Genomic DNA, 16,626 nt, shown 5'->3' on the forward strand with positions numbered 1-16,626 from the left:
AACTAGGTATAGGCGTATTATACAACTATATTTTCATTTTTTTAACTCGTCATTGTGACGTTATCTCGTAGTTATAAGCGTACGTATATATAAGCTCGATTTAAATTAATACATTATTATAAAAATCCAAGTCAAAACTTGTCAAAAAAAAAAAAAAAAAATTGTATTGTATTGGATACGATAAAAAGGTGTTGAGGAAATGTCAAATGTCTCTACCCACCTTAAATATATAGCCATCAGTAAGTTAGTTATGTATAAATAGGTACTCGTACTTAGTAACACTTATGTATAAATGATTTATTTTGGATAGTTTAAAATTACATATACAACTATTATTATTTATTATAAAGCCTCGGAAATAGATAACTACGAAATAAAATATACTAAAAATAATATATATATATTTTTGATTTTTACATTACACTTAAACACGAATATTAAAAAAAAAATTTGATTCATAGAATGAACATTCTTCCCGTTGATGATTTAAAAATAATATGATGAGCCATATTTATAGACTCGTTCAATTTAGAGTTAATATGCAAATTTGCTAACCATTATTAACGCCAGAATTTTTGTCTAAGGAATATTATTATGTATTTCAATTATGTTTCTACTTCCGGTAACACATGCGACATGCTGTGTATAATACTATAATGTTTAGATAATAATACAGCCATACAGGACGTAAGAGGGATTTTAATTTAAATATACCAAATTATAATTTTGTTTTTTTTTTTTAATATCAAATTTAGGTATTACAATATTAATTAAACAAAATTACTGTTGACGATGCAGAGTGCAGATAGAGTACATTGTACGTAATTGCTTATGGCTGATATGATACATCAATATTACCTATAATTAAATAATTTCTAGTTAATAGTTCTATTGATTTTCCTAAATATATTGGTCGAATTTAATTTGGATAGGTTTTCCTAGAATATTCGTATATTTATGCTATGGCCGCCTATGAGTATACAATTATTAATTTATTGTTTCTTTGAAATATTTTAGAGTACGACAAAATAAAGTCCATACATATTCAAATGCAGTATTATAGTAAGAATTGTATATTATGAAGTTTATACTACTTATATATAAATCGCTAACTGTAATAGGTATTTAATATGTATAATTTTTGTGAAAGTGTACACATGAAAAAGAACTTAAAAATAATACAAAATTCCTGATGGCAAAAAATAAAAAGCAGGCTTATGAAAATGTTATTAAAGACGCCAAATGATACAATAACTCAGGCCTAGAGGTAAAATTATGAGTTGGACACGATGATGGATAAAATAGGTAGTACTGGTAGAATAATGTATATAAATATAATAATAAAATAGTAGAAATAGTTGTATAAACGGCACACGGTCAATGGCACGTGTGTATAATAGTTATAAACTTATAACATTTAGAAATGCGAAAAACGGTTTCTAGAATTATATCAAACATTCAAACCACTATGTGATAGTAATATTATGTACGCATACAAATTAAATGTCTAAGCTTTGGTAATAATGAAATAACACGTTAAATATCATATCTTTAAAAATAAAATAAAAATAAATTCTAAAAAAGAGTGGTCAAGTGAGTAACGCTCTGCTCTAAGATAGGTATCATTGTACCTATAGGTACCAAAAAACGATTCTGAACGGGGATGATTTTCAGCCTAGGATATAATTGCCAGTGATTGGTGAAAAGGTGGAAATGCACCAAAATGTAAGTTCTTTTATAATTATTGTAAGCCAAACTTATGGAAAATCTTATATTATATTTTCAACTCTTATGTAGGTACTTGTACAAACATTTTTATGAATGATACCTATAAAATAATTTGCAAATATTCATGATTTTGACGAATTTTTGTCAATATTTGAACATCAAACGCTAATAAAAAAAAATCATGCCTGTGTATTCTTATAATTTTTGAATCACTAAGACTAAATTATGAGAATTTTGTATTAAAATTTCAAGTATTTTGACTCGACCAAATTTTTTTTATCGATATTTATAAACTAAACAAAAACGAATATTTCAAATGTCTATAAATAGCATTAAAATAAGCTAAATATTTTGAAAATTAAATTATGTAAAGAAAATGCCAATCAAAATAACTGGTGAAATTTTCAAGTATCTACAACTTATACTTTTTGAATAATAATAATTATTTAAAATCGTTTGAGGATAAATCGTTATCGTTACCTTCGCAATTTCATATAAATTTAAAATTCAAACGCTCATTAAATTTTTCCTATAATATTTCGAGTTTTTTCCATAGCTATTTGAAGGAAAACTTATAAAAACTTTGTTGAATTTTTTAACCTTATGATATAAACATAAACAATTTTATGATTTTACAACTAAATACACAAAATTACTTGCAAATTTTTGCGATTTTGACATATTTCGTAAAAATTTTAACTATAAACGCGTATAAAATAATTATAGCTAACGATTTTTGATTTTCTTTTTAACTACAAAAAGAACAACTCATAAGGATCCTTGTATTAAATGTTCCAAGTTATTTTGCACATATACGGGTTACCTAACCCAACTGGTAGAGCTTTAATGATGAGTATAATGACCTATTCATATCAAGATTCTTCAAGTATTTATAGTCGCGCACATAAATATAACAGCACCGTCAACTAAAAATGAAAAACCTGATTTTTTGCTCAAAACGCGACTTTTAGGAAAAACTTATAGGTACTTGGTAGAATTATTTAATTTATTTAATTTTTAGAAACAGGATGATAGCCAAGTAGTCTACAATGGTTTGTTGAATTTTATCGAGTAGCATTTAAGTGTAGAAGCTACAAACATACATAAATTAATTTACAAGTATAGGTAGTATGAATTATATATAAAAAAAAGTCTCTTTATTTCTATAATTGATGACGACGGCCCAAAGAATAAACAAAAAAAAAAAAATTCGATTTTTGTGAGCCAAAACGAAATACCCAAATGAACCATCCTACGAGTTGAAAAATGAAGCGATGCATATTCCCTTGGTTTTTTTTTAGCTAAGACATTACAGTAGGTAATGACTGCATAAGTAGACACAATGATTTTAATTTTATATTTAACACGAATACCAAGTAAATTAGAATATGAACATATTAACATAAAGAAATAACAAAAATACAATCTAATGATTATAAGTACCTAGGTACCAATTATTCCTACATTCATTATATTATTATATATTAAACTGTATATAACTCAGATTACATTTTCTGCAAGATTGAAAAATAGTTTTCATACATTTATTAGTCATTACTCATTAGTATATAATCTTTTATCAAATAAAAATAAATAGTTCTACTAATAACAAAAAACAAATATTATTAATAATATCAATGATTTTTATTGTTAGATTTGATACACATTTATCAACAAATGGAATGCAGAAAAGTAGTATTAGTTTCCAACAATTAATGTATTGTCATGATGCTAAAAAATTTCCTACTATAGCCAATAATAATTTATTACCAGCTAAATCTTAAAAATAAAATATAATATTATATAGGATAAGAATAATAACAGAATGTATAGAAACAGCGGCTAAACATTATTGTATAATTGTCACATAATACGATTCTATACAAACTAAAGGATAACAGAAGTAAATAAAATAAAATAATTTTATTTGGGATTGTATATCAACATGAAAATGTGAGGTAAGCTTGGCCGTTTTAAATTCATTTGTTATTAGTTAGATTATATATTATTTACTTTTGTTTTAAATAAAGTTATTAGGAGGAAATAGAAGACGTTTGATATAATATATATAATTTGTTATAACTATTCGGTATTCCTTACTAGATATAAAAAAAAATGTACAAATACATTCAAAAGCTCGTATTTAGAATAAACAAATTATTCTTTTACATAATTTGCCCCTAAAAATGTTCCATAACAATTAAAAATAACAACAGCATATAAAATATAACAAAACATAAAATTGATGGCCATTGATTTAAAATATGCAAGTATATTTACTTGTGATTAAAACTCGTTTTCTTGTGACAAATTACATTATTATTTATTACGATTATAGATTTTAAGAAAAAATGTTAAGATTTTTATGATGTAATAATATTATTACAGTATATATAACAAATTAAGAGAGATAAAATATCAATTAACATGGTAACAATATGGGCTACAATTTCCATATAGGTAATATCATAGATACAAATAAATAATAGGATAATGATAATTAATAAGTAAATAGTAAACAGTAAAATATTATACTGATACTTATTATAGTAACATCATAATATGTGTTAAGGATATGGGCAGTGGTTTTTAAACTACAATTCTGTAAATATTTATTATGATTTATCATCATAAATCATTTATAGCTTTTCACTTACTATTTTAAAAATTTAATTTAATGTCATTCCGTCTATAATCACAAATTAATTATTATATTTGTTAGTGGTAACAATATAATTCAATATTTTATAAATATAAGAAATACTCTAGATTACATATTTATATGCAGTGTGCTCAACATTAAGTACTTTTTATGTGGACTCACAGTCAATCTAATAAGACTATATGTTAACAACTTAACTTTCATATTGTGCTAGAATATAATTAATATTATCATGATTATTTAATTTGTTTAAACTTTATATATTAGTTAACTTCAGGTTATTTGTTCTAAATTTCATTTGAAAAATTAGGAAAAACTCGTATGAAATTAAATGTAACAATATACTGGAATATACTTGGAAAATAGTACAGAACTGTAGATTTATCTATCCAATGATCATTTGTACATTACCTTGAAAAAGTGTATAACTTATATGAGGGTAAAATAATTACAATTTAATAAAAATATATATAACAAAATATAATACTACAATTTACTGAGTAGAATTATGTTAGGTTTCAATGTTAAATAATAAATAAAAATAAAATTGGTACATATTGTGCATAATGTACCTATTACAGTTTCAAATAACTAATAAATTAATATATTATTTTAATACAAAGTTTAATTTTTGGTATTTGCATTTTACACACTTCTATGGTTATAGTAAAATTTTTGACCTGATTTTTGGAGTGGCTTTACTTAGTCTTAGGGCAAGTTCAAAATCTGCTTTTTCTTGCTCTAAACGTGCTTTCTCTTCTTCAATTCTAAATTTTTTTTGGGCTTCCCATGCGAGTTGTTCATCACTATAATTAACTTTTTGGGATTCGTCTGAAGAAAATGCACCATCGCCAAAAGGATCTGTTTCAAATCCTGTATCTGAGAAAGGATCAATTTTAAATGGATCTTCATATCTGTAGTCTTTAAATGGGTCTTCCGTAAATTCAAAACTGTTTGATTGAGAAACTGGTTTAGGCTCTGTCTTGATATTCTGTGAAAACTAATAATGGAACGAAAAAAAAAAGAAATAATAAAAAATAAAAATAAAAAAAAAAAATAAAAATAAAACTTAAATAAAAAAAAAAATTAAATCATATCTATTTCTAAAAAAAATAAATAAAAATTAAAAAAAATAAAAAAAAAATGAAAAAAAAAAAAAAATTTATTAGTAATTGATAAAATTACAAATAATGTTAATATGTTAATATAAATTGGGATGGATTAAATTCATTAAATATTTAAAAAAATTGTTATATATAAGATATGACATACCATTAGCCCTTTAAGTTTTTTAGTAAGTAGTAATTATATTAAATTTTTAAGATAGGAAAAATTCCAAAAGAATAATGTAAAATATTAAGTAACAAATCATCAAAAAAATAGAGCATGATAAAATTCAATATCTTCAATATCATTTAATTGGCACTTTTACTATCTATTAAATACAGCAATTAACACTTTTACATTATACCTAGTCACTGTTATATACTAAATTTATTTACACAAATTATATTATTTTGGAAAACTCGGTTCGAAATAATTCGAAGAAAATATAATATTTAACTTTTCTTTAATAAGTTTGATTTTTTTCTTATAAAATAATTTTATAATAAATTGCAAAGAAATTAAAAATTTATAATACATATATTGTCCGAGAATCTGAAAGAACATCTAATCAATAAAATAAAGAAAATTTAATAGTACCTTTGGACAGTTTTAATATAAAAAAATATTAGTTTATTATCGACCTGCCATCTATCTAATTTATAACATAATATGTATATAAGTTATAAATATTAGTATATATGTAAATTAATAAGTATATAAATAAATATATAAACAAAAATGTTTTAAGATCCAAGTTAGTTATTGTAATACAGTTAATTGTTTGATATATAGGTTTAATTATTTAATTTTCAACAACTTATGAGATACATTTCTATAATATCTATAATAATATTATGTTTTTTAATCCCCCAAGAACCATCAAATTAATAGATTATTAACAACACAATATATGTAACATTTTCACATACAATACCTGGGCAATAATAAATCATTAAATAGGAAAGGAAAATAAAAAATATTAACTTTATGTAAATTTTTATGATAAATTACCTTGTTGCTAAAATTTGCAAAATCAGCAAACTCTGAACTTGTAGAAGAACTGTTGTGAGATGCTGGGGCATGATATGGTGCTGGCCTTGGTGGAGCAGGTCTTGGTGGTGGTTGTTTTCCTTTTTTAGGCGGAAGTGCTGGGGTGGGACTTTCAGGTCGCTGTGGAGGTGGTGCTGAACTTGGTCTTGTTGGAGCATGTAGTATAGCAAAAGGATCACAACCAAACTCATCTTTATCTTCATGTCTCTTTAAAAATTAAAAATTGTATAGAGAATTAATAAATAATTATTTATTAAATGAATGAATGAATTATATTATATTATAAATAGTAAATAGTAAATAACTTACATCAGACATTTTAGATACATTAGTCTCACCACCAAATGGATCTGTACTTTGGCCTAAAAATAAATGAATCATAATAAATAAATATTATATTTTACAATATCTAAGATTTAAAGTCACATTTTGTAAAATATGCAACTTACTTCTAGTTCTGGAATCATCAAATGAAGTGAATGGATCATTTGAAAAAGTTTCCTATAGCATAATAAAAATAGATCAAGAATTGTATATTATATTATTATAATTATATAATTGTATGTACCGCTTTATTGTTTGTAGAAAACGCATCATTATTTGTGAAGAAATCTATGAAAAAAAGTTGAGCAATTAAACAACTTAGATACAAAAAGGAAAAATTCAATTAATTACCTGTTTTAAATGAGTTTTCGTCACGTGACCCACTTTGTCCACTTGTTGGAGTAAAACCATTTACATTTTCAAAAGAATTTTTATTATCAACCTAAAAAATTGAAAAGAATAAAATTATTATATAAAAATAGTAACAATTTAACAATGTTGTTTATATATTTTAACTTACAATTTTGCCTAGAAGTCTACTACATTCAAGATCCCGGAACTCTAAATTAAATGTTAATAAAGAATCTGGGATGGCATAAACATTTCCTTCAGCCAACGCTTTTTCTGTTGACTCAATTATATCTTCCATTTGGCGCTTATTTTCTTCCAATTGATTAACTTTATTCTTAAACTAATGAAACTTATGACATTAAAAAAAAAAACATATTTAAAATTGTTTTTATAATTAATTTTACCTGACTTATTTGTAGTTGTGAATTTTGCAACATGCTATTTAGCTCATCTAATCTTTTGCCCATTTCAGCCTGATCTTTTTCAAGTTTATGTTCCAGAGTTTTAAGTTCTTCAAGCTCTTGCTTTTTAGAAGAAAGATCGGCTTCTTGCACTTTTAATGTAAGTTCTTGTTCATCTGCTTGTCTGCGAAGATTGTCTACCTATTGAATAACATAAAGAATATATTTTATTAATTTACTCTATATAATAATCATGTTCAACTAATTTTAATGGATTAAAGAACAAAAAATTTAGAATGGTTTTGTTGTTTCATCAATATGAGACATATTAAAATTTTCTTAGCGTTTAGTCTATTAGTATTATTAAAAAAATGAATAAATATACGAATATCATAAAGGGAAATATCCTCTCAAATAATATTATTGTAGGAAGATTTTTATCATACATATAAATGATAAAAAATCTAAAAATACATATTTTTATAATTTTTCTTGCTCCATACAATATTAAATAATAATCATAAAAATAAATAAATAAACAAAAATGAGCAGCCAATCAGCACATACTGATTTATAATAGCTAATATAGATAAGTTGGAAATTATACCATAAAATTTTTAACTATATTAATAAATAATAAATAAAAACAAAAACACAATACTGGCCACCATGGTTTTTACTTTTCGGTGTTACCATACAAAAAAAAAATAGGAATATCTTATACTACTTAATTTTTACCTTGTTTAATAGAATTTCTGAGTAATAATTTTTTTTGTTAAATTTTTAATAATGTATTAAACATGCAGTTACGTATAAAATAAGCTGGATGATAAAGCTAAGGTTTAGGATAAAATACCTGTACTTGTTCAGCCTTAATTGTCTGATTGATGTTGATTATTTCATTTTCTACCAACATAGTCTAAAATTGTGAAAATATGCACATGCAAGTTAAAAGGAGAAATAAAAATAATAAATTAATAAGCAGACATCAATAAAATTAATTACATGACTAGAACGCAAAACAAATTCAAAATGTTAAGATTGAATTAGTAAAATCATTATTTGTGTTAATTAAATAATAAAAAATAATAAAAAATAATACAAAATGCTTCTCAGTAATCTAATTTACACTTGTCTTATTATATTTTGGTTTTATTTGATTAAAATCTAAATTACCTGGTTTCTGAGATCATTCAGTCTTTTTTGAGCTTCGCCTTTTTGATTTTCTAACTGTTTTAGAGTAGCAGATAAGGTGTCTAGTTCTCCCTAAAAATAAATTGGTATTGAATAATAATGTTATGAATAAAAAGTTAATTAAAACTTTATTTAAAGAATATTCCAAATAGCTTTATACATAATTTTTAAGTACAAAATACAACTGAATAATAATTACTAAAACTTTATAATATTTTAATTACATCTTTACAAGTGCATGGAGTTTAAAATAGTTTCTTGCACATGTTAATTACTCAGTTTTAAAAATATTATTTAATAGTATTACTTTCAAATTTTTTTACCTGTAAGCTTTTTACTTCACCGGAACGTATTTTTAAATCAGCTTCTTTTTGAGCAATTTCTGTTTCCAGAATAAGTCTTTCTTTGACTAGTTCATCAATATCTTTTTGAATCATATCTAACTCAGGATTTGTATACATTGGAGGCTTTTCTAGAATCTTAAGAAAACATAATCATTATAAAAATACACTCAAGTTTTTTATTTATGGAATATAATTATATTTTAATAATCTACTATTCTCCATTACTCAAATTCTTAACTATTTATAGGCATGACCCTAAACTTAAATATCACTTTTTGAAACCCATAAAAAAAAAAAAAAAATTACGGACATTTTATTTTGTACTACAAATTATAAAGTATTATTGTCTGCAATTATTTGTAATATTTATAGATGCCTTTCTATTTAATTATAGCGGGAACATTAATTTTTTTTTAATTTCATAAAAATCATGCTTAAGGTATTTGAAGTATGAACAGTATTGCATTGCACACGCGATCCATTTAAAAAAACCTCTGCAACCATAATTTTGATCAAGGTATAAAGTACAATTTTATCTCGAATAAAAAAATAGTTCAGCTGGATAAAACTGCAACTGTTATATTTTTATCATAACAGCCATCAGTAAGAAAATTACCAAATAAACAATGTTATTTACTAGCTTTGGTTACTAGAACTTATTTTAAAAATTGTTTAATTTAATAAATTAAACTATTCTGATGTATAATAACTAGAAATCTAGAAATATATTAGCTTAAAATGATAAATATACAAGTTATTTCTATAGCAATACTTGTTTTAATATTTTCAGAAAATATAATATCTATTAATTTAAAATCAAAATGGAGGAATTTGCGAAAAAAAACAAAACATATTTTAGAAGAAAATTGGAATAAAACACGTGGAATTTCACAAGTAGGACCGAAACCAGGTTCTTATCTTGACTATCCTGGAAAAGATATTGAAAAAATAAATAAAAATAAACAACTATGGGATTTGTACTATAAGTGTTTAGAAGAGCTTATTAAAAGTATTAATGAAAATAATATTTTTCAAGCAAAAGTAATAACTACATTTAGAAGCTCATCTTTAAGGTTAATTAAATTGTTATTATAATTCATGGTATAATAATAATAATTTAACAGTAAAAGATAAATCATGTAAACCTCAGAAATTTCTGAGTAAAATAACAACTACCCACAGTTCTTGGGAAAAACATCATATTTGGACTGGAAAACCTAATAGTGTAGTCAAATCAATTGAACATCGATTAATATAATATTAATATGATTAGTATTTAATATACACAGTAAGCACTTTATCAAATTGATATAATACTACAAGCAAGAAAATAACGAAAGTTAGTTTGGTATAAATAAATAAATAAAATATCTGTACAAAATATAAATACCTTAAAAATACATTATTAATTAATGTACTTACTATTGTGTATAATTTAATATTTTACATATGATTAATTTATTCAATAATAATTTTTAATTAGTGAATTTCTTTTATAATTTTCAAAATTAACATTATAATACTACTAAGACAGTATATATTGTATAATATAATTATATTTCTACATAATCGTTATTTATGTATAATGTTTTTTTTTAAAACATGTGTTATTATAATGTGAAATATTCAATGGTATAGTTGCTAAAGTTTTGCTCAAATTATATTGGTCATAACTATTGTCTGGAAAAGATCAAAATATGTTATTTCTAAGTATAGTTAACGTTTTTGCTAGAAATTCTGAGGTTTGTCTTTTTTTATTCATGACCATAATATATACATGAATAAAACTACATTCAATTTCTTTATAATTAATAGCTTAGAGTGTGAACTATGTATTTCTCCTAATGATATACTTCACAAAAATGTATGGTACTACTCATGGTCAGGAAACTCAAATAATTTAAGCTTAATAGACGAAAATGATTATTTTCGTGTTTCATCATTGGACTTGTCTTTAACTATAATAAATATGGATGAATCTAAAAGTGGCTTCTATCAATGTAAATTACCTAATAGTGAAGCAGGACCTTACTTTATTGAACTTATTAATGATAATAAAGAGCTGATTATTGATGTATATAAAAAAATAAATGTATTATTCAATAAAATAGATAAATATTAATGTATAAAATACATTTAGACGAACAAAACTCATTTTTTAAATTATAAAACAAGTGGAAAAATAATACTAGAAGATGTAAATTTAAAAATCTGGAATCAATGGACTCAGTGGTCATTATGTAGCAAATGTGATGTGATGGGTAAAAGAAATAAATTTGGTCATTGTACGATATCATTAAAAGGTAAATAAAAAATAAAGTTTTTATTGTTATCACAATAAAATAATTATTATAAATAACCAATATTTTTTTAAATTATAGATAATATCATTAATAAAAAAAATAGAAAAAAAATATACGTTTTAGAAAGATTAATGGCTGCTTTTGATACTGGTTTACCGTGTGAGAGTAGTCTACTAGATTTATTTGGCTATTATGGTATTACAATAATGAATAAAGCAATAAGAGTAATGATTGAACATTGTCAAGTAATAAAATTATATACTTTTAAAGTATGATAATATAACAAGTATTTTTAATTTGTATTAATTTTATTTATTTAAGGTAAAATGTAATGAAAATGATATATTTGAAATAAAAGATATGCAGGGAAATGTAAAAGAAAAAGTTAATAATTCTGCTGGTATACATTCACCATTGCAAATAGTACCTGAAATGCCACCAAAAGTAGAAACTTCAGTAATTATTACATTTTTAAATGAAGAACTAAATATTACATGCCCTGGGTTAGGAATAAATTAGTTTATTGGTTATATTTAAAACATCAGTATTAATTTATTTAACTTTTAATGTATACATAGGAATTTAAATTCAGATGCCCCATATGAATGGAAGATAAATAACCAGATTATTTTGTTATCCAACGAGAGAATAACAGTTGATTTATTAAATAGACTAACTATTAAAAATATAACTGAAGAAGATGAAAAAATATTTACGTAAATATAATACTCCTAACATTAATTATGATACATACATGATTTATAAATTTTTTTTATTTTTTAGATGTTGGCAAATTGATGACCTAGCTGGAATAGTAGAGATAAAATTAATTAAAGAATTTAATATTTCAAATCAAAGAGATATATATTTTTATGCCGTTTTTGTAGTCTTAGGGATTTTTGTATGGGTTGGATGTAAAATGTTTTTTGACAGAGAAGCAGCATATGCTAGGTATTAATAAAAAACATGTTGTTTTTTATATAAAAATATATTTATAAAATTAATAATTATCAATATTCTTACTTGAACAGCATTTGACGGAGTAACAGTTCTATTGCTTGGAGGTACCATTTCAGGAGAAAGAGTATTTGGAGGATCAATCCCTTTAAGCTTACGTTCAACTAACCACATTGCAAGACTAAACTGCTCCATATCCAACTTGCCGTGTTGATTAATATCACAAAGACTCCTAGAATATTTATAATTAATAAAATACTTATCAATAATAATATACCACTTAATTACAAAAAATTACCATATATGTGCTAATATAGATTGATGAATACCAGTTTTAAGAAACCTATCTTTGATTTCTGGTCCAGAAACAAATCCATCCATATCAACATCAGACTCCAAAAACATAGAATCATAGCGAGCTTTTTCTTCTACAGTAACTACCCATGTAGTTGTTGGTAATGGCACTAAACCAATAGATGGAGTAATTGGCCTCTAAACATTAGTTAAAACATAAATTAAAACCCAATAATTATAATATAAAACTCGGATAATACGTTAAATAAAATTAAAAAAATGTTTATTCGTACAGTATATAATAATTCAAGTTAGATATTTCATTAATAACAGAATCTGTATTACCAGGTAAATTATACATTAATATTGTTTTATGTAGTCCAAAATATAATATGACAAAATTGCATTATATATATTTTAATAAATAAATATATCAATTGAATTTATAATTTCAAGCACATATGTTACGTAATTTAAGGAAAATACCTACCATTATTTCAATAAAAAAAGTTATTCTAGATTGCTATCCAATTGCCAATTCAACGAACATTTACCATTTTAATGTGTTTGTGGCATGCTCTTCTACCTCTTATCAATCACTCCTTAATATTATTAAATATCTTTAATGATTAAGTACAATATTCAATTAACCATTGACCATTCAATCGCAAGACCCGAGTTGTTATCTTTTTAATAACTGGTAATTAATGTTAGTAAAATAACTTATTTTATACTATATTTTTATTAATTTAAATTTGACAAGCCAAAAACAATAATAGTATATTAATAAGATTATTTAATAAGAATACTAATTTTGAAGCTTACAAACAAACAGATAAGAAATATATTATATTTTAGAAAAATTGATTAAGACACATAGAATTACTAGAAATGACATATTTTTTAGTCTACTTCATAAATGGAAAGCAATAAAGGTAAAAATAAGAAATTAAGAGATTTAGAATACTAGAACACTGGTTAATTGAAATATTTAATGTTTTTTATTATAAACTTAAATAAAGAATAGTGTCATAGGTACATACACAGAAACTTTAACTTTTGATGCTAATTGATTTTTTCCATCCAAAAGACAATTGATTATTTTTTTTATCTGACAGGTACAGTGATAAAAAATGTTACTGACCAATCAGTTAATACAGATATACATGGACATATGAATATGCTTTATCAAATATATTAAATACTAACTGACTAGTAAGTTACTCTAAAGCTGTTCTATGAAACACTATCAAATTTGGATACCAATAAAGATATCCTAATTTTACCGAAGTTTCAATAGAGGAAGTTTTAGAAACAGCAGACACATGGAAAATAATAGTAGAGTGGCTTGTGGGAAAAGGCAATCCAGTTTTAGACAAAATGCAACCGTAGCCTGTAGATTGTGTCACACACATGGTTTAAGACTAAGATAGCTTACTTTCAAGCAATCTTTTTAAAATATAAAATATAATTAATATATAATTAAATTTTTTATAGGTTATTATAAGACAAATATAATATATTTCAGATACATAATTATTTATTGATTGGATTAATCAAAAAACTTACTTTGGGTGGTTGTTTGACTAGATTTGAGGTAGCACTAGAAGAAAGCACTGGTAAAACAGGTACAGGTGAATTAGCCATAGTACCTTTTCTTTTTGCTGGAGGTAATAACTCAGTAGGTAGAACACTAGGAATAGCATATTTTTCTAAAGCTTTATAAACTAAATGCATTGCCTAAAAAAAAAAAAAATTGTTTTTATTCAGTTTCTAAAACATACTAATATTGAATATTTAAATATACATACCACAGCAAATTCATGTTGATCTAACTTTCCATCTTTATCCATATCAGCCAAGTCCCAAATTTTGCCCAAAGTATCTACTGATAGTTTAGAATCAATTAGCAATCCTTTAACCTAAAAATAATTATATACATACATAAACATATACAGTTAATATAATACTTTATACTATTTACTTTATCTCCGGCAACTGTTCCGTTGACTGGCCTCAATGATTCGAACATTTTATCATAGTTCATTCTCTCTGAAGGCTTCATTGACCAGTCATTCATATTAGTAACAGCAGTAACTAATCCTGCTGTTAGAACTTTGCTTGCTATGTGTTTTGATGCTTCGCCCTATAATACAAATAATTATCCAATATTACTTTCATACAGTTAGTCAATAATTTGAATCATACCATGTTGGGTGGTGTGATTTGTTGAGTGATGTTTAACATAGATATTTCTCGTCCAGCTTGTGCTAATGCTATTAATTTAAGTGCCACAAAAAATCCTTGTTTGGTTAAGAAACCTTTGGCAGTTGGGTCTGATAAATCCCAAATCTTCAAAACAATTTACAAAAAAAGTTGTAATACATTTTTTTAAATTTAAATTTAAGATTCTTTTCTTTCTTTAAAGTTTTAAATTTAAACTAATACTTAACTAATATGTAACAAACATAAAAACAATAAACTTACCTGACTAAGTACAACTTGTGATAGACCAGATTTTTTAAGAAAATTAGCGGCATCCATTGCTCCAATATTTCCTTTACTTGTAGGATCCACCTTAAAAATCAAATATATAATTAGAATAATCTATTATACAGATACCTAATAATTAAAAACAGCTAAGTCAAACATAAAATTCTACATAACAACAACAAAATATTACTGATATTTAACTAATAAATAATATGAATATTAATGAATACATGAACAGGAAGGATAATAGCATTTATTACTTGTTATAATATAGAATAAAAAAAATGTAATTAGGTAATTTTAAAACTCAATCTTATGAACAAATATTTATTTTAAAATTATATGCTTTGAATTAAGGTTAGATTAGTTTGTAAATATTTTAGATTAGAAATTATTTAACATTTACCTACAATTATTAAGGAATTTAAGGTTGAAAATAATAGGTATACTTAATCCTATCCAATATAAATATAAAAAGCTAATTGCAACAATTGATTAATTTTTTCTTTTAAAACTATTCAAGATGAATAAACAACACATTTTAAAATTAAGTAAGTAAATCTAAAAAAAATTGTCACTACTAATTTATTTTTTATAATGGTATTTAATAATATAATACCTATATAAACATTATAAATGAGTTTAAAAATAATTTATACTCTTAAACTGCAGTTATAAAAAATGGACTTTTAAAGTTGATGTATTCATCTCTTCATGTTCAAAATTACAAATAAAAAAAGTTTAAAATAGTTACTTACCATATTATAAAGAGCTTCATAAATTGGGAAGTGGCTTCCAGCTACCTACAATTATGCATTAAATATATTTAACATTGAACATTAATAAAAATGATTCAAAATAACCTTGATGTTGGATAATCACAAGATATAAAATATAAATATATATTATTAATAAATTGATTTTAGGGTGGAGTCAAGTAAGTAGTAAGCAATTCACCCCATTAAATAACTATAAAACATTATAGAATCTCATTACAATTAAACTTAGAATAAAATATTGTTGTTTTAAAATTGATTAGGTAAACAGTTATTTTATCATTTTCAAATAGATTATCCAGTTTCAATTTAAAGTTATTTTTCTCACTTCATTTGGGGAAGGCAAAGTAGCCATCCTGAACGCTCTAGGGTAACTGCTGCAATATAATTAAAACGATGTTATACCAATTGGTTCAAATATTACTAAAATAATGACGGCAACAAAATACGACCAACTCGTTGGATGACTATTCTCGGTGTGTGCACGTAAAAATTATTATAATTTATAACTGTCGACAAAAATAATAATTGGACGTAATAACAAAACACAAATAAAATTGATTTTTTCTAGAATCTTTATCAGAAAATAAATGACGTTTTATTGCAGTGTTGCAATGGTCATGGTGTGAAATTCCAAATAGG

The 16,626-nt window shown here is 24.0% G+C and overlaps 1 protein-coding gene across 3 annotated transcripts; it reads right to left on the bottom strand.

Annotated features, from left to right (window-relative positions):
- Nucleotides 1–3,350: 3,350 nt before the first annotated feature.
- On the bottom strand, nucleotides 3,351–16,546 carry LOC114132316 (epidermal growth factor receptor substrate 15-like 1). Of its 3 annotated transcripts, none has more exons than XM_027997741.2 (20): nucleotides 16,313–16,545; nucleotides 15,967–16,011; nucleotides 15,203–15,292; nucleotides 14,924–15,067; nucleotides 14,700–14,861; nucleotides 14,527–14,637; nucleotides 14,285–14,455; nucleotides 12,720–12,913; nucleotides 12,488–12,653; nucleotides 9,141–9,296; nucleotides 8,800–8,889; nucleotides 8,480–8,542; nucleotides 7,627–7,824; nucleotides 7,392–7,562; nucleotides 7,223–7,313; nucleotides 7,116–7,159; nucleotides 6,997–7,048; nucleotides 6,857–6,909; nucleotides 6,509–6,754; nucleotides 3,351–5,390 (listed from the first exon to the last, which is right to left on the bottom strand). In XM_027997741.2, exons 1-20 carry the CDS (start codon nucleotides 16,337–16,339, stop codon nucleotides 5,052–5,054), a joined length of 2,613 nt encoding a protein of 870 aa, XP_027853542.2. In that variant the 5' UTR covers nucleotides 16,340–16,545; the 3' UTR covers nucleotides 3,351–5,051. The 3 variants fall into 3 exon arrangements, with proteins under 3 accessions (XP_027853542.2, XP_027853543.2, XP_050059064.1); XM_050203107.1 differs by having other exon boundaries at nucleotides 5,346–5,493; nucleotides 16,313–16,546; XM_027997742.2 differs by lacking the exon at nucleotides 8,480–8,542.
- Between the last annotated feature and the right edge of the window lie 80 nt (nucleotides 16,547–16,626).

This window comes from Aphis gossypii, chromosome 3 (genome assembly GCF_020184175.1).
Source record: "Aphis gossypii isolate Hap1 chromosome 3, ASM2018417v2, whole genome shotgun sequence".
Classification (NCBI taxonomy): domain Eukaryota; kingdom Metazoa; phylum Arthropoda; class Insecta; order Hemiptera; family Aphididae; genus Aphis; species Aphis gossypii.